This window comes from Rana temporaria (assembly GCF_905171775.1).
Source record: "Rana temporaria chromosome 7 unlocalized genomic scaffold, aRanTem1.1 chr7e, whole genome shotgun sequence".
Classification (NCBI taxonomy): domain Eukaryota; kingdom Metazoa; phylum Chordata; class Amphibia; order Anura; family Ranidae; genus Rana; species Rana temporaria.
Window position 1 is genome coordinate 74991 of NW_024404472.1, and position 24790 is coordinate 99780.

The 24790-nt window shown below is 45.3% G+C and overlaps 1 protein-coding gene across 2 annotated transcripts in view; it reads left to right on the forward strand.

Moving 5' to 3' along the window:
* Window positions 1-24790, forward strand: part of TPR (translocated promoter region, nuclear basket protein) — a 133083-nt gene that overhangs the window by 74329 nt on the left and 33964 nt on the right. For both annotated transcript variants that reach the window (XM_040334377.1, XM_040334378.1), the window contains exons 22-30: window positions 67-265; window positions 2380-2582; window positions 2685-2743; window positions 5233-5426; window positions 7617-7874; window positions 8290-8435; window positions 10880-10957; window positions 11929-12111; window positions 15663-15788. In XM_040334377.1, the coding sequence (XP_040190311.1) occupies window positions 67-265; window positions 2380-2582; window positions 2685-2743; window positions 5233-5426; window positions 7617-7874; window positions 8290-8435; window positions 10880-10957; window positions 11929-12111; window positions 15663-15788 (1446 nt within the window). The remainder of the gene's footprint in view (window positions 1-66; window positions 266-2379; window positions 2583-2684; window positions 2744-5232; window positions 5427-7616; window positions 7875-8289; window positions 8436-10879; window positions 10958-11928; window positions 12112-15662; window positions 15789-24790) is intronic.

A 24790-nucleotide genomic window follows, 5' to 3' on the forward strand; every position in this document is an offset into this window, starting at 1 on the left:
TTCGGCCTGCACAGGTGGTCCGAGTGTACGTAATATAACAATATTATTATTATTTTTTTATTGAAGACTGTCGATGATAAAGAAAAAGAAGTGAAAACTCTGCAGGATCAGATCACCCAACTTCAGTCTGAGGTGTCCAAAGCTCATAAGGACATGCAGGAGAAAACCGCACAGGAAGAGCAACTGCGCCAACAAATCACTGAGAAGGAGGAGAAAACGAAGAAGACGCTCTTAGCAGCTAAGCAGAGACTCTCACACCTTAATAGTAAGATTCCCCAATTTTGTCGTGTGTGTGTGTGTGTGTGTGTTTGTGTGTTTTTTATTTATTCATTTTTGTTGTTTGATTTTTATTTTATTTTGCATGGCGACACAGCAGTCTGCAAAATTGACCCCAAGCCCTGGTTCACATTGATGCTACTTTGAAATCGCACTACTTCACTTGAAGTGGCGCGATTTCAAAGTAGGAAGGTCAGCGCGATTTCAGGTGCTACTTGATAGACATCCGTGCATGAAGCCACACAGATGTCAATTAAAGTTGCACCTGAAATCAAAGGTTGGGGTCTGGGGCTTGGGGGTTGGGTTTCCCATTGAAGAATATGGCTAGGACTCTGGAATTGGAACAGGGACCTCCCCCAGAGATCAAAGGTCACAGGTCGTGGCTGACCCACCCCCACCAAAGTGTACCGCCTACCCCACTAAATCGGGGAATAAACAAGTCGGGGTGCGCAAATTAGTGCAGTAACCACTTTGACAAAATCGGTGCGGGGCCACAATCAGTGTCGCACCGATTGGATCAGTGCCATTGCCTCCAATAGGCTGCGAATTGTCATGCGATTTGATCTCTCAAATCGCATGACAAATCGCTCCAATGTGAACCTAGGCTTCCAGAGGCGGGGGGGGGCTGCCGCCACTTGAGAAGCTGGGGGGGGGGGGGGGCTTTAGAAAAATATATATAAGAAAAGGGGGGTAGCCATCAGGGGCCCTGGGGACCTCTGGGCCCTTTAATAAAAAAAGAAATTATATATATACAATTTTTTTTTTTTTGTTTTTATTAAAAGAAATTACAAAAAAGGGGGGTTGCCATCTGTTACCTCTGGGCCCTTTAATAATAAAAAAAGAAATCTCTAGGCCCATTAATAAAAATAAATAAAAAAAATTATATATATAAAAAAAAAGGTGGGGGGGGGTTGTTGCCATCCAGGGCCCTGGGGGGCCCTGTGGACCTCTTGGCCCTTTAATAAAAAATATATATAAATATATAAACTAAAATAAAAAAATAAACATTTATAAAAAATCAAAGAAAGGGGGTTTGCCACATGGGGCCCTGGGGACCTCTGAGCCCTTTAATAAAAAAAATATATATAGGATATCCGGGCCCCCCGTACCCCTAAAAAAAAATAAAAAAAATTGGCCCTTTAATAAAAAATTAAATAAAAAAAAAAAATTATATATATATATATATATATATATATAATTTTTTTTTTTTTTTAATAAAAAATAAAAAAAGGGGGAATTGCCACCTGGGGCCCTGTAGGCCTCCGGACCTTTTTTTTTAAGGAGGTTGTGATCCGGGCCCCTTACAGGTGTACTGCCTAAATATCATTATAATGGTTTTTCACACTCTGTTCCATTTTGTGAATTTGCCTTAAAGCGGAGGTCCACCCTAAAAAAAAGAACTAAAACAAAAAAACCTGCCAAGAAGTATTTAAAAAATTATACTTGCCAGAAGTGGCTGTTGGGCATCTGCCTCCTCCTTGTCCGCGGTGGGTCTTTTCTTCTCCTCGTCGCGCTGCCTCCTGAGAAATGGGGAACGGTGTCTTCTGGGACCTTGTGTGTGTCCCAAGAGTCATCCGCCCATTCACATAGAGCCACGCGGCTCGCGCATGCGCGATAGGGAATCGGGCAGTGAAGCCTTCATTTCCAGATTGTGAGTACAAAAATCCTATTTTCTCTTCCGTTCATAGACGGACACAGCATCCTTTGACAGTAGGGTTATATCCGCTTCCCTTTAGCCTGCTTACTGTCAAAGGATGCTGTGTCCGCCTATGAACTCAGAGAAATGGATTTTACGGTGAGTACAAAAATCCTATTTTTGATGTTACGGGTTTAGTAACACTTTAACGGCTTGCCCCATGTTTTTTTTTTTTTTTGGCGATGTTTTTTTCCGCCACATTCTTCATCTTGCCGTAAATACCACATAATCGTGTTTTTTTTTGTTTTTTTTTGCTGCATGTGGTTCATTTATGCAAATGAGCCACATGACCACACGGTATAGCATGCGGTAAACATTCGTAAAATTGACCCCGGAATCTAAGACTTGGGCGAAGCCTTAACGTTTGATGGATATTCATGTTTGGTAAATGTTTCCTCTCTCTGAAGATCTGAAGGAACAACTTACTAATGAAAATGAAGATTTGAAAAAGAAAATTACGGATCTCAACCAGCAGAGGGAGGAGCTGGACGTTCGCATGAGCGCTTTGAAATCGCAGTACGAAGGACGCATTTGTCGCCTGGAGCGTGAGATGCGCGAGCAACAAGAGCGCCATCAGGAGCAAAGAGACGAGAGTCAGGAACAATCTAAAGTAAAATATTTGTCATTTTTGGTTTGTGTGTTTTTTTTTTTTTAGGGTTTTTTTATTTTTTAGGTTTTTCGTGACATTCAGTAAAATCTAATTTGATTTCAGGTCCAGGAACAGCGGCAGATTAATGTAAAGTCATCGGCGGCTCCCGGGGAAAGAGGAATGTAAGTGCCAGAAATATGTCACATTTATATGTCCTCCAGACTCTGATCTTCTACAAAATTGTACATTGTATTCACTTTCATTAGGAAGGTTGGAACCCCCCTTAACCACTTAAGGACCGGACCAATATGCTGCTAAATGACCCAAGGGGTTTTTACAATTCGGCACTGCGTCGCTTTAACAGACAATTGCGCGGTCGTGCGTCGTGGCTCCCAAACAAAATTGGCGTCCTTTATTTCCCACAAATAGAGATTTCTTTTGGTGGTATTTGATCACCTCTGCGGTTTTTATTTTTTGCGCTATAAACAAAAATAGAGCGACAATTTTGAAAAAAATGCAATATTTTTTACTTTTTGCATAATAAATATCCCCCAAAAACATATATAAAAAAATGTTTTTCCTCAGTTTAGGCCGATACGTATTCTTCTACCTAATTTTGGTAAAAAAAAAATCGCAATAAGCGTTTTATCGATTGGTTTGCGCAAAATTTATAGCGTCTACAAAATAGGGGATAGTTTTATTATTATTTTTTTTTTTTTTTTTTTTTTTTTTTTACTACTAATGACGGCGATCAGCGATTTTTTTCGTGACTGCGACATTATGGCGGACACGTCGGACAATTTTGACACATTTTTGGGACCATTGTCATTTTCACAGCAAAAAATGCATTTAAATTGCATTCTTTATTGTGAAAATGACAGTTGCAGTTTGGGAGTTAACCACAGGGGGCGCTGTAGGAGTTGGGGTTCACCTAGTGTGTGTTTACAACTGTAGGGGGATGTGGCTGTAGGTCTGACGTCATCGATCGAGTCTCCCTATAAAAGGGATCACTCGATCGATGCAGCCGCCACAGTGAAGCACGGGGAAGCCGTGTTTACATACGGCTCTCCCCGTTCTTCAGCTCCGGGGAGCGATCGCGAGGGGGCGGCTAGAAATGAATAGCCGCGCCCTCGTCCCGGATCGCTCCCCGAGGATTTCCAACCGCGGTATGTTGCGGGGGGGTCCCGATCGGACCCCCGACCCACATCTAGGCAGGCACGTACAGGTACGCCAATGTGCCTGTCCATGCCATTCTGCCGACATATATCTACATGCGGCGGTCGGGAAGTGGTTAAAGGGGTTGTAAAGGTAAAAAAATGTTTTCCCTAAATGGCTTCCTATTTCTTCCGATTAAGAGCCCTTTCACACGGGGCGGATCAGTAATGATCCGCCTCCGTGTGTCCGTAAGCTCAGCGGGGATCGCTCCGTATATCCCCGCTGAGCCGGCGGCTGACCCCGCACACTGTGAAGGGACCGCCCTGTCTTTTCTCCGCTCTCCCCTATGGGGGGGGATCGGATGAACACGGACCGTGTTTCCGTGTTCATCCGATCCACAGGCGGAAGAAAAAATAAGACATTCTTCCGTCTGCAAAATCGGATCTTTGCGGAGGCGAGTGATTACGGGTGTCAGAGGATGTTTATCCGCTGACACCCGTAATCACATAGGGACCAATGTATGTCCCGTTTTCATCCGCAAACGGATGGGTGAAAAAGCGGACATACGGTCCGCACGTCTGAAAGGGCCCTTGGGGTCAGATTTCGGCCTTGGCTGTTTTCTTTCAGCGACCCTTGGCGGCGTACTCTCTGGTGCTGGAAAAAAAATGGTTTACTTCCCACCTGGTGATGTCATGACATTGCTCTGGATGTTTCCTTGGGCTTGCTGGTTTGAATGGTAAGCCCAAGAGACTCCAGCTGATCGCTGATTAGTAGTAAAAAAATAAATAAAAATGCAATAAAACTGTCCCCTATTTTGTAAACGCTATAAATTTTGCGCAAATCAATCAAACCCTTATTCGATTTTTTTTTTTTTTTTTTATTTATTTTTTTTACCAAAAATGGGTAGAAAAATACGTATCGACCTAAACTGAGGAAAAAAAATGTTTTATATATTTTTGGGGGATCATTATTATAGCAAAAAGTAAAAAATATTGATTTTTTTTCAAAATTGTCGCTCTATTTTTGTTTATAGCGCATAAAAATAAAAACCGCAGAGGTGATCAAATACCACCAAAAGAAAGCTCTATTTGTGGGGGAAAAAAGGAGGCCAATTTTGTTTAGATGCCACGTCGCACGACCGTGCAATTGTCAGTTAAAGGGACGCAGTGCCGAATCGCAAAAACTGGCCAGGTCCTTTAGCTGCATAAAGGTCCGAGTCTTAAGTGGTTAAGCAAATAAGCTCAGTTTTGTGTTGAAAATAACTGTAAAATCTAAAACTCCGGTGGGTGTAACAAGATGTCCGCTTGCCCCCTTCGCACTCTGTCATTACTGTGCAGGAGTGTGGGGTGTAGCAAGATGGCGGCGACGGAACCTCCCTTCCGGAGCATTCTGTGATGGGGAGCAGAATGTGACAACACACCGGCATACAAGGAAAAAAAAAAAGTTCAGGAAGAGACACGGGAAAATGAAAAACAAAACGATCAGAGATAACATTTCATCTGATTTTTATTTGTAGTGCAAGTACATCAGATCCGCCCACTGCGAACATTAAGCCCACGCCAGTGGTTGCGACCCCCAGCAAAGTGCCTGCAACGTCCAGACCGCCGAGGGCCAGCATTCGCCCCATGGTGACTCCTGCCGTCACCTCTACTCCGACTACCACCCCAACCGCTACCGTCATGCCAACAACGCAGGCCGAAACGCAAGAAGGCAAGTTTTTCATTTGTTTATTTTATTTTTGTTTATTTCGTTTTTTTTTTTGTTTACAATTCTGTGAACAAATTACTCGCACATAAATGATTCAGATCATCAAACAAATGTTATGATTACACCAATGACAACCCGAGGAAATATAGAATGCAGCCATTAAATGAGGATTTCATATAAAAATCTGTCCAAACCTGCCCGGCTTTATGTGAAAAAGTAATTGCCCCCCTAAACCTGATAATTGGTTGGACCTCCCTTGGCGGCAACAACTGCAATCCAGCGTGGCAATGAGTCTCTCACATCGCGGTGGAGGGATTTTGTCGCACTTTTCTTTGCAGAATTGTTTTTCCTCAAAATTCTACAAACCATCCCCCATAATGACAACGTGAGAGAAGTTTGTTTGAAATCTTTGCAAATGTATAAAAAAGAAAACATCCCCTGTACACAAGTATTGCTGGCTCCTCCCATCAGACTCCTCCCATCAGACTCCTCCCGTGTACATGAGTATCGCTGGCTCCTGCCTTCAGACTCCTCCCGTGTACATGAGTATCGCTGGCTCCTGCCTTCAGACTCCTCCCGTGTACATGAGTATCGCTGGCTCCTGCCTTCAGACTCCTCCCGTGTACACGAGTATCGCTGGCTCCTGCCTTCAGACTCCTCCCGTGTACATGAGTATCGCGGGCTCCTGCCATCAGACTCCTCCCGTGTACATGAGTATCGCTGGCTCCTGCCTTCAGACTCCTCCCGTGTACATGAGTATCGCTGGCTCCTGCCTTCAGACTCCTCCCGTGTACATGAGTATCGCTGGCTCCTGCCTTCAGACTCCTCCCGTGTACACGAGTATCGCTGGCTCCTGCCATCAGACTCCTCCCATGTACACAAGTATTGCTGGCTCCTCCCATCAGACTCCTCCCGTGTACAGGAGTATCGCTGGCTCCTGCCATCAGACTCCTCCCATGTACACAAGTATTGCTGGCTCCTCCCATCAGACTCCTCCCGTGTACAGGAGTATCGCGGGCTCCTCCCATCAGACTCCTCCCGTGTACATGAGTATCGCGGGCTCCTCCTATCAGACTCCTCCCGTGTACACAAGTATTGCTGGCTCCTCCCATCAGACTCCTCCCGTGTACAGGAGTATCACGGGCTCCTGCCATCAGACTCCTCCCGTGTACATGAGTATCGCTGGCTCCTGCCATCAGACTCCTCCCGTGTACATGAGTAAGTATCGCTGGCTCCTCCCATCAGACTCCTCCCGTGTACATGAGTATCGCTGGCTCCTCCTGCGTATCTCAGGCTCCTCCCGCATACAGTCATACTCAAAAAGACTTGAGGCTGTAATTGGTGCCAAAGAAGCTTCACCAAAGTATTGAGCAAAGACTATGATACTTGTGTACATGGGGAGGGGCCTGTGATACTTGTGTGCATGGGGAGGGGCCTGTGATACTTGTGTACATGGGGAGGGGCCTGTGATACTTGTGTGCATGGGAGGGGCCTGTGATACTTGTGTACATGGGGAGGGGTCTGTGATACTTGTGTGCATGGGGAGGGGCCTGTGATACTTGTGTGCATGGGGAGGGGCCTGTGATACTTGTGTGCATGGGGAGGGGCCTGTGATACTTGTGTGCATGGGGAGGGGCCTGTGATACTTGTGTACATGGGGAGGGGCCTGTGATACTTGTGTGCATGGGGAGGGGCCTGTGATACTTGTGTGCATGGGGAGGGGCCTGTGATACTTGTGTGCATGGGGAGGGGCCTGTGATACTTGGGTGCATGGGAGGGGCCTGTGATACTTGGGTGCATGGGAGGGGCCTGTGATACTTGGGTGCATGGGAGGGGCCTGTGATTCTTGGGTGCATGGGAGGGGCCTGTGATTCTTGGGTGCATGGGAGGGGCCTGTGATTCTTGTGTACATGGGAGGGGCCTGTGGTTCTTGTGTACATGGGAGGGGCCTGTGTATATGGGATTTTTTTCCTTTTTTATTCTTAAGAAATTTACAATCTTCTCTCACGTTGTCGTTATAGGGGATTGTTTGTAGAATTTGGAGAAAATAAGGCTGTAACATAACAAAATGTGGGAAAAGTGAAGCGCTGTGAATACTTTCCGGATACATTGTATATTGTCTCTTCTGCTCCTGTTTTATAGCTTTGGTTTGATGTTTTTTAGTGTATTGAAGGTCATATTTTTATTTTTTAGCAATGCAGTCGGAAGGTATGTTGGAGCACGTCCCAGTGTTTGGAAGTACCAGCGGATCCGTTCGTTCCACCAGCCCGAATGTCCAGTCATCTCTGGCACAACCTGTGCCAGCTGTTCAGCAACAGACGGCGTTTGTCCAGCCTACTCAGCAGTCTCATGCAACCATAGAGCCCTGCAGTCAGGAGATCGCTGTGGTGGAAGTGGTGCAGAGCTCCCCTGTAGAAAGGCCAAGCACCTCTTCTTCATTATTTGCCCCATGTAAGTTTTTTTTTTTTTGGACCGTCTCCTCCCATGCAGGGTAAAGGGACAGTTTCTCTGCAAAGGACGTCCCCCGAGCAGTTTATACATACTCTCCCTCTTTCCTCAGAAGCTGGTGAGAATACCCGGCACTTTGGCTGCTGTAAAGTGTGCAACCAGCTCCTCTTTTGATGGTGCCCGGGCCTATCGGGCATCTGCCAACCCAGGGTACGATCACATGACTAGGCGTATTGGGGGGGGGGGAGGCACTGCTCCCCCATGTGGCCAAAAAAGTTGGTTTTCTCCCTAATATTCCGGGGTCTGTGGATGTGCTTGGCAGGCATACATCCTATATCCTGCATAGGAAGGAGAGGTGATGGTCCCTTCAGTGGTAATGTTTCGCATGCGGATGTTTTAAGTCGCAATCCGTTTTCAGTTTCAGCGACCCCGACTTCTTCTTCAATCCCGAAACGTCCACGCGAGGAGGAAGAGGGTTCTGTGGAAATGACGGAACATACAGGGGAGGAGTCGGATGTACCCGCCAGTAAAAAACAGAGGGGTGTGCAAAGAGTGGAGCCCGTGGTAAGCCGATAAAATATCTTTTGCCATCTGTAAATGTATTATAAATGGGGGGGGGGGTGGGGGGCGTGGATCAGATGGGAACACAGTGACAGGGAATCGCCCGTTCAGAAGAGTATCAATGAGGGGAAATCTGTATCTAAACATTCATAATGAATGACGATGTGTGAGAGACCAGAGACCCTCTTCATGCAACAATCTTAAAGTGACACTAAAGGTTTTTTTTTTTTTTTTTTCGTTTTTAAATAACAAACATGTCATACTTGCCTCCACTGTGCAGTTCGTTTTGCACAGAGTGGCCCCGATCCTCCTCTTCTGTGGTCCCACAGCGGTTCTTGCGGCTCCTCCCTGCATTAGCTGACCCCCTCTGGGAAGCTCCACCTGGAGAGGGTTACCTTGCGGGGTGCGTTCCCGTGTCTATGGATGCCGAGTGTATGACTTGGCCCCGGCGTCATTGGATTTGATTGACCGCAGCGGGAGCCAATGGCTGTGCTGCTATCAATCTATCCAATGAAGAGCTGAAAAGCTGTGGAGAGAGCGACGCGGTATCGCGCCCACAGAAATTCCGGGCTCAGGTAAGGGGGGGGGGGGGCGGACCGGCGGGACACTGCAAGGTGTTTTTTCATCTTGATGTATAGGATGCATTAAGGAGAAAAAACAAAGGTTTACAACACCTTTTAACCACTTAAGACCTGGACCATTATGCAGGTTAAGGACCCTGCCCCTTTTTGCGATTCGGCACTGCGTCGCTTTAACTGACAATTGCGCGGTCGTGCGACGTGGCTCCTAAACAGAGTTGGCGTCCTTTTTTTCCCACAAATAGAGATTTCTTTTGGTGGTATTTGATCACCTTTTTATTTTTTGCGCTATAAACAAAAATAGAGCGACAATTTTGAAAAAAAAAAATGAATATTTTTTACTTTTTTGCTATAATAAATATCCCCAAAAATATATAAAAAAAAAAAAATATTTTCCTCAGTTTAGGCCGATACGTATTCTTCTACCTATTTTTGGTAAAAAAAAAATCGCAATAAGCGATTGGTTTTACAAAATAGGGGATAGTTTTATTGCATTTTTATGAATAATTTTTTTTTTTTTGCTACTAATGGCGGCGATCAGCGATTTTTTTCTCTTCCGTTCATGGATGGACACAGCAGCAATTGACCTTAGGGTATTATCCTCCCTTTTAGGAGATTGACTAGGCAGAAAAAACAGCGTGTTAAACACTCCACACAGCACAGTACCTCCCAGGGGGCGGATCCCCCGGGTACATGCCCCACACTCTGCAGCCCCAGTTTTTTTTATGCCTAGCAAGGAGATGCCCGGGTGTCCTGGGTGTTTGCACTGTGTTCACTGTAATGTGTGTGTTTTTTACTGTGTAATTGCGGCCGCCATTTTGGCGGTGCTGGGCGCCTTTATTAGAGTTCGGCGGCCATTTTCTTGTAGCCCGCATGCTCTTTTTGCATGTCGGCGGCCATTTTGGATTCGTTTTTTTGCCTTTACTGGCTAAACGTCGGGAACGGCTCCAGCACACTTCCTGAGGGACAGCTCAACACGGAGCAGCCAGCAGTCGTACAGGCCTGGTCAGGTGGTGAGTCCCCTGTTCTCTGCTGCGGCCGGGAGGGTGGCCTGTGGGTCTTGCCTTGCAGTCAAAGGGTGGCATTAGGGTGGGTCAGCATGGCGTTCGAACCGGATGCTTCTCCCCCAGACATGCCAGAGATAACCCTATATTCCCCTTGTACCTACGGCCTCTGTGGATGTTCTGATGGCAGTCCTAGAGGTGTTTGTTGCCAGGATTGAAGGACTGCATGGCCAGAGGGGGGTAAAAAGCGCCCCCTCCTTACGCCTTCTTCTGGGGATGTCTGACACGGAATCAGGCCCTGCTACTGCTTCCGGCCCTGGTTCCGAGGTGTCAGAGGATGCAGGCCTAGTCCACATGGACAGTAAGGATGACTCTGCATCGGGGTCAGCGCATCATAGGGCGATAGTGGGCGCTCTTATCACTGCGGTGCGGGATATAAAGGAATTAAACCTACTCAAGTCAATATGTTTTCCCATTTTTTTTTTGGTGGTAAAATTAGGTGCTTCGGCTTATACTCGAGTATATACGGCATATCAGTAATGAGCTGCCTGCTCGATCGTCCTCTATACACACAATGAACAGAGGGGGACACAATCGCCCGTCCCGATCAGTCTGGGCTGCTTGGGCTCAATATGTGTTGAATGTTTAATTCCTTTATAAAAACGTTGTGTGGTGGAGATTTTGAATTGACTATTTTTGTCGTCCCTTTTTCAATAATTCTACTTCTTATTGATCACATCCTGTCTGGGGTCGCTCTATACCAACTGCTGGGCAATTGCCTGATTTTTGCGAGGATCTTTTCAGTACTTTCCTAATTGATGGTGTGATGATACATTGTATACCTTTTTTATATCTTTTAATGAAGGAGGAAGTATTACAGGAAGAAATCACTGAACCCGAGTCTCACACCTACGACCAGGAATCTCAAGATGCTCTTTCACAGGTAAATTTATTAAAAGTTTTAATTCCAATTATTTTGCTAAACATTGTGTGCGTTTCTTTTGGAATGTTTTGTTCAGCGGTCACATCACAGCACAGCGTCCCGTCATTTTATCCTCCCTTGTAGCTGAATTGGAAGGTTGCGGCAGATATTTAGATGAAATCTTGGGAACGTGCAATGCTGCCAGAGTTCCAATGTCTGTTACCCCAACACTTTATATTCCTGCTGTGTGGCTGCTGTCCCATGTACTTGTATGAGAGAGTCTCCTGTTCTTTGTGTTGCTTCCTTTATGTAAAAATCCCTGGTGTTCCTGCCAGTCCCTCTACTACTTTCCTAAAAAAAAAAAAAAATTGACTACACTACGCAGTAGAGCACACCTGTGGTCAGTCCTCTAGCTATGCTGGAAACTCATCCTGCTCTCTTTCAGTGATCAGACTTGTCCTGGCACAGCCATTCATTGGGACGCTCAGTGTGCTGCAAGTCCCATGAGGCATAGCAAGACTCTTACAGCCACAAGCATGACACCCAGAGGCACGACGGGACTTGTAGTTTTGCAACAGCTGGAGGTCCACTAATTGCATATCCCAGCCCTAGAGAATAAAATGGCATTTTTTTTTTAACATATAATTGTGTGTGTGTGTGTGTGTGTGTGTTAAAAAAATGTTATATGTTACAAAAAAAATGTTTGGGGTTTCTAAGTAATTTTTTAACAAAAAAATAATTTTAACTTAAAAGTGGTTAATAAAGAAATCCGATTCTGTCATCCTGAGTGCCGGCCGTCCCTTTCCTTATCTATATACAAATGTTTTGCCTTTTTATTTCCATTTTACACTGAATGGGATGTTTTACAAGGTGATCGTTTTGCAATCATTTTTAGTGAAAGAAACCAAAATTTTGCATCTAGTTGTTGGTGATTTTTTTCCTTTTTGAATGGAGATTTGTGTTTTTAGAATTTTTTTTTATTTTTTCATTAGTTTGGAACTTTGGACTTTCAACAAATGCCCGACACTGAAGAGACCTCCCAGTCCCTCGGGGAGATCGCCGCTCAGTCTTCGGATCCGTCCCAAAGCGCGCAATCCACCCAGACCAAGAACGAGAATGTGATCGTTATAGACAGCGATGAGGAAGAGGAGGAGGAGAATGAAGGCGATCAGGAGGTAATGGCGCTTTAGAGATGTATCGGGTTTATAAAGTGTAGGGAAGGAATACGGCGCCCTTGATTTTTCAGCGGCTAGGAAATGTTAAAAAGTGGAGGTTCACCCTAAAACAATTATATAACATTACATCTAGTATAATTAGGACATGTACAGTATGCTGATATTTTTTATTTTTTTTTCGCCGTACATAGCGTTTTATTGTTTTCCCCCCGGGTTCTGATTCCCGCAGGACTGGGCGTTCCTATTCAGAGGTAGATGATTGACGTCTGGTGAAAAACTTCCCAAGGCGCATCACCATTTTTCCGTAAATAGCCGACCTGCGAGTCGGCTTTATACGGCGCCTGCGCCCGACGTGTAGAGCTAACTGCGCAGGCGCCATATAGAGCCGACTCGCAGGTCGGCTATTTACGGAATGCTGGTGATGCGCCTTGGGAAGTTTTTCACCAGACGTCAATCGTCTACCTCTGAATAGGGACACCCAGTCCAGCGGGAATCAGAACCCGGAAGCCGGGGGGTAAAAAACAATAAACCGGTATGTACGGCGTAAAAAAAAAAAAAAAAACAGCATACTGTAAACGAATTATGCTGGATGTAATGTTATATAATTGTTTTAGGGTGAACCTCCCATTTTAAAGTGTAAATCAAATCTGAAAAGATCGCAATCACAGCAGATGAGCTCGGCGTTTACCTTTTCTGCTGCTTCTTTGAGGCTGGGGGGTCACACTAGGGGGAATGGGATGAGGGTTCCTCGCATCCGATTCGCATGACAGGAGATTGTGATCGACTCGCTATGGAGCCGGTTCACATATCTCCGGGGCAGATGTGGAGCGGCTTTGTGTGTCATTGGCTTCGTTTCAGGGCTGAATTCAGGTGAAAATTCTGCCCTGAAACGGAGAGTGGGGCTGCACCGGACCCCCTGCTACGAGCCGCACCCGTCTGCAGCGTGAACCCGGCCTTAAAGATTTTCTTCCTTACTAGTTCACTGGCCCAAGTTTCCTGCTTTCAAGTGTCTATGTTGCCTTTCACAGTGGTGTGGAGCTCAGCTGTAGCCACCCTTGTGCGCTCGTTTCCAGACGGGACTACAGCATTTTCCTTATGCACCTTCCCCCCCCCCCCCCACACACACTGCTCCTCCCGCTTCCTCTACCCAGACCCCAGTACCCACAGGTTCTGTTTCCCTTGCCCTCTGTAACGGTTAACACCGTTTACGATATTCCATTCCACCAACCCACAACAGCTTATCCGACACTCCACAATCCAGCAGACACGATCCATTGGATTCCCCCCCCCCAGAATAACGAGACACAAGCTCTGTTCTCTGGGTCCAAACGAATAAACACTTTTTGATGGTAAACTCAGCTCTTATACAGTTATCAACCAAATATGGACAATGACTCAACTCCACCCACAACATGACACAAGGAACTTCAATACACATTCCTTTAGATGTAATTTAGACTTTCTGGCACCGAATCTACATGAGTCACTTACTATAGCTGACATGGCAGACATCATGACTTTTAGAGTGTGTTAACTCACAACACCTATTTAGCATCCATAGAACTTTCACACAATACAGGGTTAGTTAGCATAGCACCATGAAATATCTTAGGAGTCAGGCTTAATTAACACAATAGACAATAGAATTCAATCACAGCAAGCTTTCCTCACTACAGCCAGGTAGCTGGAGGCGATTAACATCTTAACAGTAGCAGACTTAATTAGCACCTCAACAGTCTATGTTCCACATTGAAGGAGACACTCTCCTATTGACCTGTTGTGGTCAGAATTAACAACTTGTAATATTTCAAGATCTCCTGCAATACATGAATTATCATTACTGTCCCATCTCATGTAATCCATGATATCATTTCTCAGTCATCCTATGCCCCTATTGGACATAGGATGACCCTAGACATAATAGTCATTGTTGAAGCTGGCACAGGCGTACCCCGCATCCTTCAAAAGTCTCTGGGTATCACGGGCCATTACGTTACACCCTCTATTACTGGCAACATAGTGTTATGCTCATTAAAATCTTTCTTGTCTTAGTAGTAAAAGGTGTCACCTATTCACCAAGGTGTTGAGACGTTTCATCTCGGAGCTGAAACGCGTCAAGACCTTTTGTGCCTAGGAAACCTTATACTGCTGACTGATATCCCCAAAAAAAAAAGATTGAGCACAATACACAGTGTTGCTGGTATTTTAGTTTTGATGTTTGTCCGTCATGTGAGGCTGCGGTCTGAGCGCGTGTGCGGCTCTGTTACTTGCACAGTAACTTGGAAGTGTTGTGGCGTCATTGCAGCTTAGATTTTACGCTCTATTCCTCCCTCTATGTATTCCTCCCCAACCCTGAGAAATATTCTGCAGGGAAGCATACTTCTGATATTGATCTTCCAGATCCTCCCGCTGACCTTCACCCATTACAGGACATTGGCGGCCAGAGGGAGCAACTAGTGAGATCTGCGGACCTTGGGCCCCTTTCACACTGAGGAGTATTTCAGGTATAACGCCTGAAATTCACACTGGGGCGATGCGCTGGCGGGAGAAAAAAAAATCTCCTGCAAGCGGCATCTTTGGAGCGGTGAGAGGAGCGGGACAATGGGAAAAACAATTGGGACACCGCTGACAATGTGACTCTGCAGAGGCGCATTGCAGGCGGTATTAACCCTTTTTCGGCCGCTAGCGGGGGTTAATATCGCACCGCTAGCAGCCAAATACCGCCGCAATTCCAATGGTATAGTGCCGCTAAAAATTCCGTTATACCGCCACCGCACATACTGCCCCAGTGTGAAAGGGGCATTAGGATCAGAATGGAGTTCAGTGGTACAGGTAGCTGGAAACACAGGAGAGATTTTAATGAACACGACAAGCTGTGTTGCCAGTAATGGAGGGTAAGGGGAATAGATCCTGTGGGTACTGGGGTCGGGGTAGAGGAAGCGGGAGGAGCATGGTGTGTGTGTCTCGGGGTTGGGGGTGAGGTGCATAAGGAAAATGCTGTAGTCCCGTCTGGAAACGAGCACACAAGGGTGGCTACAGCCGAGCTCCACACCACTGTGCAAGGAAACGTAGACACCAGGAAACCTGGGCCAGCGAACTTATGAGGAAGGGCAAACTTTGAGGCCGGGTTCACACTGCCGACGGATGCGGCTCGTAGCAGGGGGTCCGGTGTGGCCCCCGTTCTCCCACTGATCTCTGTTCTGATCCTAAGGACTGCCGATCTCGCTAGTTTCTCCCTCTGGCCGCCAATGTCCTGTAACGGGTGAAGGTCAGCGGGAGGATCTGGGAGATCAATATAAGAAGTATGCTTCCCTGCAGAATATTCCTCAGGGTTGGGAGGGAGGAATACATAGAGGGAGGAATAGAGGGTAAAATCTATGTTGCAATGATGCCACAACCCTTCCAAGTTACTGTGCAAACAATGGAGCCGCACACGCGCTCAGACCGCAGCCTCACATAACAGACAAACGAAAAGGCCAGGAAAGCGGTGAGTTGTGCTCATAAAAATCTTTTTTTGTATATCCATTATATATGTGTTCTTCTATTTAAAGGACATGCAGGGCTACGGGGAGGATGAAGATGATGAGGATGATGCTGGAATGGGCGATGGAGACGAGAGCAACGGTGAAGGCGGCAGCGCTGATGGCAACGAAGCCTATGAAGGAGAAGACGCTGCTGTATGTATATCCCCACCCCCCACCCTTTATCAGTATCACACCTCCTGGCAAGAGCCTAAATATACAGATAAAAATACATATATTAACCATTTGTTGACCGCAATATGCGTGTGTATGTATATATATGTGTGTGTGTGTGTGTGTGTGTGTGTATGTATGTATGTATATATATATATATATATATATATATATATATATATATATATATATCAAAACTATGTTTATAGAATATATCAAAATCAATAGATGGTGCTGAGCTCTAAGTGATGATAAAACAATGTGCACATTATAGTTTATTTTTCTTGTAGCGCTTGTCACTTTTTAAAGTGGAGTTTCCATCCCAATTTTTTATTTTTTTCATTATTGTGCTCATTAAACCTAAAAAAGAAGAAAAAAAAAATATAGGGCTAGATTCAGATAGCCCGGCGTAATTTTCTGCGGGCGTAGCGTATCTCAAATACGTTACTCCGCCGTAACTTAGGGCGCAAGTTCTGTATTCATAAAGAACTTAGTTACTGCAGTGTAGCGTATGTGGTCTGGCGTAAGCCAGCCTAATTGAAATGTGGATGGTGTGGGCGTGTTTTATTCGAATTAATTGTGACCCCACGTATTTGACGTTTTTTTACGAACGGCGCATGTGCCGTTCGTGAAAGAATCCCAGTGCACATGCTCGAAATTACGCCGCAAATCGTCCATGCTTTAGACGTTAAAGTAACTTGCGTATAGCCCTATTTGCGAACGACTTACGCAAACGACGTAAAATTTTCAAAATTAAACGTGGGAACGACGTCCATACTTAACATAGGATACGCCTCCTATAGCAGGGGTAACTATACGCCAGAAAAAGCCCAACGTAAACGACGTAAAAAAATGCGCCGGGTGGACGTACGTTTTTTAATCGGCGTATCTACCTAATTAGCATATTCCTTGCGTAAATCGACGGAAGCACCACCTAGCAGCCAGTGTAAATATGCAGCCTATGATACGACGGTGTAAGAGACTTATGCCAGTCATATCTTGGCCTAATTTCGGCGTATCTTGCTTTCTGAATACAGAAAGAAGATACGCTGGCGCAGCTTTGAATTTACGCGGCGTATCAATAGATACGCCAACGTAAATTCTTTCTGAATCTAGCCCATATATTTTACTCTTCTGGAAATGCCTGTTGCTATACGGTCCCACAAAATCTGCCTTTGGAATCACCTAGGATTCTGACATCCTCTCCCTCTAATGTTCCCGGGAAATGTGTCGTCATTTCCCAGCATGCAGTGCGCTGTCCAATTATCACTCCCCATCCAAGACTTCCAGGAAGTAAGTGCTTGTGGGCTTCACAATGCCCACAAGCAAAATGACAACGGTGTTGACATCGTTTTATAAACTATCTTTTCTGAATAACTATGCGGAGCGGCGGCGGATTGTAAAATAGTAAGTGACCAGATTTATATTATAAAAACGCAGGATGAAAGGACATACATTTAAAAAATGCTAATTGTGGTTTGAACCCCGCTTTAACTGTGCACAGTGTTTTATCGCCACTTAGGGTCTATACACACGATCCGAAAATCAGACCAAAAATACCGCTTTTGACTTGATCGTGCCATAATCGGATCGTTGGTACAGCGTTTTCGAGAGACGTTAATGACAATTCTTTATTATTCTTTATCTGATTTATTATTTTATCGTGCAAGCAGGAAAATTTTCCTCGTACGGTACCAGATCGTACGATTCTGATTCGTCAAAATAGTTGTCGTTACCGAAAATACAATACAAATATATTCCAACAAATGACATCACTTCTGATTTTTATTTTATTTTTTCCTGTCATACGAGAATTTTCGGGACTTTAGTAACCTCTTCAATTTCTACTTGCGACTATTAAGCGGAAAAAGTCAGACGATCTGTCGTAGGATTTTCGGGTCGTGTACAGGACATTAGAGCGCAGCTCTAATATATATTACTCACTGTGGTTTATGGATTGACCATGTCATGGTGCTTGCAGCCACTAGTGTTTTTGTTCCACTCTCTCCTCGGGTAGCACGGGAATATCTTTCTTTTTATGTTTATATTATAATTTTTGGACTTTTCTGGCATAGCATTTAGTAGAAAAATAACATTGGTTTTATTTCTGTTGAATTTAGACAATAGTAGTCCATATAGTAGCAGAGTGTACTAAAATATATTACAATTGTATATCCCAAATTCTGTGATTGCATATAACGTATTTATCAGGGTATTGCGCGCTCCGGCGTATAGCGTGCACCCCTAATGTGGACCCGCATTCCTGTAAAAAAAAAACATTTTAGTACTTAGTTTTGGTGTCTTGCGCGGCGGCCTCGTCGGGTCCGTCTGCAGCTTCGGTGGTGTCCTCCTCGTCGGGTCCGGCGTCCTTCTGCGGCCATCATGGCGTCCTCCCCGCTCGATCCCCGCTTCCTGCGCTGAGTTTGAACCACTGCGCCGGCATATACCGAGCGCAGTACACTCGGGTATAGTCGGGCAGGCTCCTCTCGCGGTCACGTCCTGTGCTGTCCTGTACATCCAGGACGTGACCGCGAGAGGAGCCGACTATACCCGAGTGTACTGTGCTCGGTATATGCCGGCGCAGTGGTTCAAACTCGGCGAGGGTATCGGCGTATATCGCGCACCCACGATTTTGCCCTGATTTTCAGGGCAAAAAAGTGCGTGGTATACGCCAATAAATGCGGTAATAGTCAAGCTCAACACGTTTCTTTGACATGGTCCTCTGGCACATATAAAGTTTTAATGATTTATAAAGAAAATGTAACAATTTCACACTGTGTAATAGAATTTCTAAGGGAATTTTTGCATGTGGACTTGACAATTCCGATTCAGGGACTCACTCACATCTCTCAGGGGTCCCACAAGCCCTTCTCTCCCAGAGTTCATGAATAGGGATGGTCCAGGGAAATCCCCAAATCTGGCATGTCGGGGAATCGCCAGCACTTAAAAGCGGAAGTTAAATTTTTGGGTGGATTATAATTTTTTTTTTTTCTAAACGGCTGTGCAAATACCGTGTGACAAAAAAAATTGCCTGTGGCCTCTGCTAAAAAAAAATATATCAGTTTTGAGGGTTTTAAGCAAAAAATACTGAATTAAACTTGTAGACAAAAAGTGGCCGAGCCTGGACCGCATGGGGTTAAAGCGGAGCTACATTGTATCTGACACCACAAACCAAAAAAATCCAAATTAATTCTTCTTTTTTTTTTTTTTTATTAATATTCAAATTAATCTCCCCCCTTCGTGTCTCCTGGCTTTATTTAGCTGAGAAATCACTTTGAAAATCTTTTCCTGGCATTTTCTGGTCATCTTGAGTTAGGGTCCTTTCACACGGAGCGGACCGTTTCTGTGTCCGCTCCGTGTGTCCGCCAAAGCTCAGCGGGGATCCTCCGTTGATCCCCGCTGAGCTGTCGACGGATAGGGCGGTCCCCGCACACTGTGCAGGGACCGCCCTGTCTCTGCTCCGCTGTCCCCTATGGGGGATCGGATGCAGACGGACCGTCTGTCCGTCTGCATCCGATCCGTTCCACCGGACGGAAGAAAAATAGGGTTTTCTTCCGTCCGCAAAACCGGATCCCGACGGTCGCGGGCGTTAGCGGATGCTCCATCCGCTAACGGACGCGCTCCCATAGGGATGTATTGCAAGTCCGTGAACGGACTTGTAATACACGGACGAGCGGAGCGGACGTGTGAAAGAGCCCTAAGGGTTGATTCATGTAGCCTCAGTGCCGATCCTGACCTCCCTGGGGTCCTAAGCAAAATGACATGTCACATTAACGTAGAGAAGCGGGGGGGGGGGGGTGTTCTGCTGTCGGAAGAAATGACATCTTACATTAAAGGGGGGGGGGGCCTCTTCTCCCATGCATCCAGCGAGTTGAGAAGCATGGCGAGGGGGTGAAAATGACTTCTCGCCAGGCGCGGCCGCTAGTAATTTGGGGGGCCCTCCGCAGCTTTGTGGGGCCCTAAGCGGCTTGCATAGTGAGCTTATAGGGCGGATCGGCCCTGTGTAGCCTTAAAGTGGAGTTCCACCCATAAATATAACATTACATCAGTAGTTTTAAAAAAATGTCATTAGTCCTTTACGGAAAAATTTTTTTTTTTTTTAGATGCCTTCAAAGTGTTGTTGCTAGGCAGAATAGTTAATCTTCCCACTTCCTGCACCTAGGTGCTTAATGCTTCCTAACCTACACCGCACAGACTCCTGGGAATGTAGTGGGTGTAACTTTCCAGGAGTCTGTGCACTCCCCAGTCTCAAAGAATCATGTGACTTGGACAGCACAGGTGCTGAAACCTGATCTGACACTGCTTGTGCAGCGCTGAGCATGTGCGAGATTTGCAAGGCTGAAATCCAGGAAGTCATACAGTCTGGCTTCATGATGCCCACACTTAAGATGGCCCCAGTCAATTTCTATTTTTATAAAGTGTCTAAATGCTGTAACAACCTAACAAAACGGACCTTAGTTTACAGACTAACTTTACTGGAATACATTAAGCTTGTGTATTACAGGGGTATTTATATTTAAAAAGTGAAATTGTGGCCGGAACTCCGCTTTAAATGGAAAATCCCTCAAGTGGTTTTTTTTAGCAGCGAAATTTTATGTTTGAAAAGAGAAGCAATAAATTTACATAAACATTAATATTTGTGTCACGGTATCAAAGTATTTCCATAAATACACAGGAGTCGTAAAAAGCAGTTCTGGCCTTCACATAAGCGACTACAAAAATAGAGAAAATACACATAACTCATGTTATATAAACTCTTTGCTTGTATAGTGTTTCATATGATAACCTACGCGTTTCGACCTTTTATTGGTCGTCTTCAAGGAAATTTTTTCTATGCGAAAAAGAGTCATAGATTATTTTGTTTATAAATACATCATCATTTTATATAGTCAATGTATTCTATTACAACAGAGCAGTTATATATCTATATAACAAGTAAATTATGCGCCAGAACTTTTCAGAGTATTGTTATTGGAGCAGCATAGTCAGTATAAAAAGCCGCACATGGAACAAGTATCTGGGGTCAGAAAAAGTTCAGGCTCTTAGGGTGGTAATGGGAGATGTGCGGGTATGCTTAGATGGGGGTATGTACTCGGGGCTGCCGTCAGTAGGGAACAGAGACCATGTTCCAGATCTAGGAGACAAACAAGGAGAGCGGCGCCTCTGGGTGCAATACTTTAACCACTTAACCCCCGGACCATATTGCTGGTCAAAGACCAGAGCACTTTTTGCGATTCGGGACTGCGACGCTTTAACTGACAATTGCGCGGTCGTGCGACGTGGCTCCCAAACAAAATTGGCATCCTTTTTTTCCAACAAATAGAGCTTTCTTTTGGTGGTATTTGATCACCTCTGCGGTTTTTATTTTTTGCGCCATAAACAAAAATAGAGCGACAATTTTGAAAAAAAATAATATCTCCTGGTGTCTCCTGGTTCTGCTGGACCTAAGCGCTGCTTTTGACACAGTAGACCATAAATTGCTACTGAGACGACTCACAGAAGTCGCCGGAGTCACAGAAGACGCTTTACCATGGTTCTCCTCTTTTCTCGGAAACCGATCACAAACAGTGAAACTGGGATCCTTCACGTCAGAAAAACGCACGGTGTCATGTGGGGTCCCCCAAGGATCCCCCCTATCAACGGTGCTGTTTAATATCTATCTTCGTCCTCTCTTTGATATTATCAGTAGCCAAGAACTACTTTATCACTCTTATGCAGACGACACGCAATTGTATTTTCGCATCTGCCACAAAAAGGATCATCATCTCAGATTAGAGAAATGTCTCTCTTCAATAGAAAACTGGATGACTAAGAGTTATCTTAAACTCAATAGCGCTAAAACAGAACTGTTCATCTTCGATGCCAGTCGGAAGAAATCACCGACAACAAACTGGACACCATCTCCCATCCTGGGACAAATCATCGCCCCTAGCTCCAAAGTCAAAAGTCTAGGAGTCACGTTTGACACCTTCATGACAATGGACGCACAAATAGGGTCAGTAGTCAGCGGGGCCCACCATTTGATGCGCCTACTACGCAGACTTATTCCATTTATCCCCAAAGAAGACGTAGCAGTCGTGGTGGGAACAATCGTGAATTCCAGACTGGACTATGCAAATGCCCTTTACCTCGGGCTCCCAAAGTACCAAATCTCCCGTCTGCAAGTCGTACAAAATACGGCCGCCAGACTGGACTATGCAAATGCCCTTTACCTCGGGCTACCCAAGTACCAAATCGCTCGTCTTCAAGTCGTACAGAATACGGCCGCCAGACTGGTGACTGGGAAAAAATCTTGGGAATCAATCTCACCTTCACTGAGAACCCTTCACTGGCTGCCAGTGAAAGACAGAATTGCATTCAAAGCACTCTGCCTGACACATAAGTGCATCCATGGGAAGGCTCCGCAATATCTATGCGACAAGATCAAACCGCACAATTGCAACCGCATTCTGCGTTCCACCGACCAAAAATTGGTCATGGTTCCTAAAACCAAATACAAGTCCAAAGGAGAAAGAAGGTTTGCTTTCCAGGGCCCCAGGCTTTGGAATGCTTTACCAACCAGCATTCGGTTGGAGCAAAACCACCTGTCTTTCAGAAGGCAGATCAAGACCCTGCTTTTCTGATAGGCATGAGACACAAACAACCAGCGCCCAGAGGCGATTCAGTTCGCATGTGCCGCGCTATATAAATTTTTCATTCATTCATTCATTCATTCATTTTTTACATTTTGCTGTAATAAATATCCCCCAAAAAATATATAAAAAAAAAAATTTTTCCTTAGTTTAGGCCGATACGTATTCTTCTACATATTTTTCGTAAAAAAAATCGCAATAAGCGTTTGATTGGTTTGCGCAAAAGTTATAGCGTTTACAAAATAGGGGGTATTTTTATGGCATTTTTATTAATATATTTTTTTTACTAGTAATGGCGGTGATCAGCGATTTTTTTTTCGTTACTGCGACATTATGGCGGACACTTCGGACACTTTTGACAAATTTTTGGGACCCTTGGCATTTTTATAGCGATCAGTGCTATAAAAATGCATTGGATTACTATAAAAATGCCACTGGCAGTGAAGGGGTTAACACTAGGGGGCGGGGAAGGGGTTAAGTATGCCTGGGTGTGTTCTTACTGTGTGGGGGGGGTGTGGCCTCACTAGGGGAAACACTGATCTTCTGTTCATACATTGTATGAACAGAAGATCAGCATTTCCCCCGCTGACAGGACCGAGAGCTGTGTGTTTACACACACAGCTCCCGGTCCCCGCTCTGTAACGAGCGATCGCGGGTGCCCGGCGGCGATCGCGCCCGCCGGGCACGGGAGTCGGGGGCGAGCGGGGGGCGCACGCACGCGCCCCCTAGTGGCCGCTCGAAGAGCGGACGTATAGCTACGGGCTCTCGCCCAGGAGAGCCGACCTGCCGCCGTATAATGACGGTGGCTGGTCGGCTAGTGGTTAAAACAGTTTAATTTTAAAAAAAAAAGCCACAAGTTAACCACTTAAAGACCTTAGGTGTTTTTCAGATTCGGTGTTTGCAAGACTAAAATAGTTTTTTCTGCTAGAAAATTACTTAAAACCCCCAAACATTATATATTTTTTTTTCTAACACCCTAGAGAATAAAATGGCGGTCATCGCAATACTTTTTGTCACACCGTATTTGCGCAGCGGTCTTACAAGCGCACTTTTTTTGGAAAAAAATCACTTTTTTGAATTAAAAAATAAGACAACAATAAATTTGGCCCAATTTTTTTTATATATTGTGAAAGATAATGTTACGCCGAGTATAATGATACCCAACATGTCACGCTTTAAAATTGCGACCGCTAGTGGCATGGCGTCAAACTTTTACCCTTAAAAATCTCGATAGGCGACGTAGCTCTAGGGCTAGAATTATTGCTCTCGCTCTACCGATCGCGGCGATACCTCACTTGTGTGATTTGAACACCGTTTTCATATGCGGGCGCTACTAGCGTATGCTTCTGCGCGCGAGCTCGTCGGGACGGGGCGCTTTTAAAACATTTTTTTTTTGGTTTTCTTATTTATTTTTATTGATTTTATTATTTTTTACACTGAAATAAAAAAAGATCACTTTTATTTTTATTACAAGGAATGTAAACATCCCTTGTAATAGAAAAAAGCATGACAGGTTCTCTTATATATGAGATCTGGGGGGTCAAAAAGACGTCACATCTCATATTTAGACTTAAATGCAAGAAAGAAAAAAAAAGGAAAATTTGTCATTTAAAAAAATGACAACAAAAAAATTGTCTCTTTAAGAGGCTGGGCGGGACTGACGTTTTGACGTCACTTCCGCCCAGCAGAGCTATGAGGACGGGTGGGGGCCATCTTGCCCTCACTCAAGTCCTCGCTCTCCAGGCGGCAGCATCTGATCTCCGCCGCTACGGTAAGCGGCGGAGGGCGCGGAAAAGCGGCGGGAGGGGGGGTTCCCTCTCCCGCCACCGATAACGGCGATCTCGCGGAGACCGCCGTTATCGTTTACACGGCCGCCCACAGAAAATATGGATACCTCAGTTGTGGCAGCGGCTGCTGCCGTTACTGAGATATCCATATTTAAAAAGAGGACGTACATTTACAATACACGGGTCTTTAAGTGGTTAAAAAGCACTCACATTTTGGTGGTGAAATAAAGACATGTAGAAGCAATTCTCCAGAAGGAGAGGTAGGTGTCACCTGGTGGGTTTCTTCCTCTGGTCCCTGGTATGGCGCTGTGAAGTGGAGGGGATCAGTCCTTCTGCCGCTGATGGTATCCGGTGGTTTGCGGTGGACGGGGCGATCCTTAGCAGACACTGCATGCGCGGGTATACCGATGGGAGATGACGTCACCAGGAAAGCGACGCGTTTTTCCGAATGCTGGCAGCGAATGACAGGGCTGCCGCATTCCTTTCTCAATCTAGTGACGGGGGGAGAAGGAGCTAAACTTTGTATAGTAAGGAGGTGGGAGGGGCAAGTCGGGAGCAGACTGCG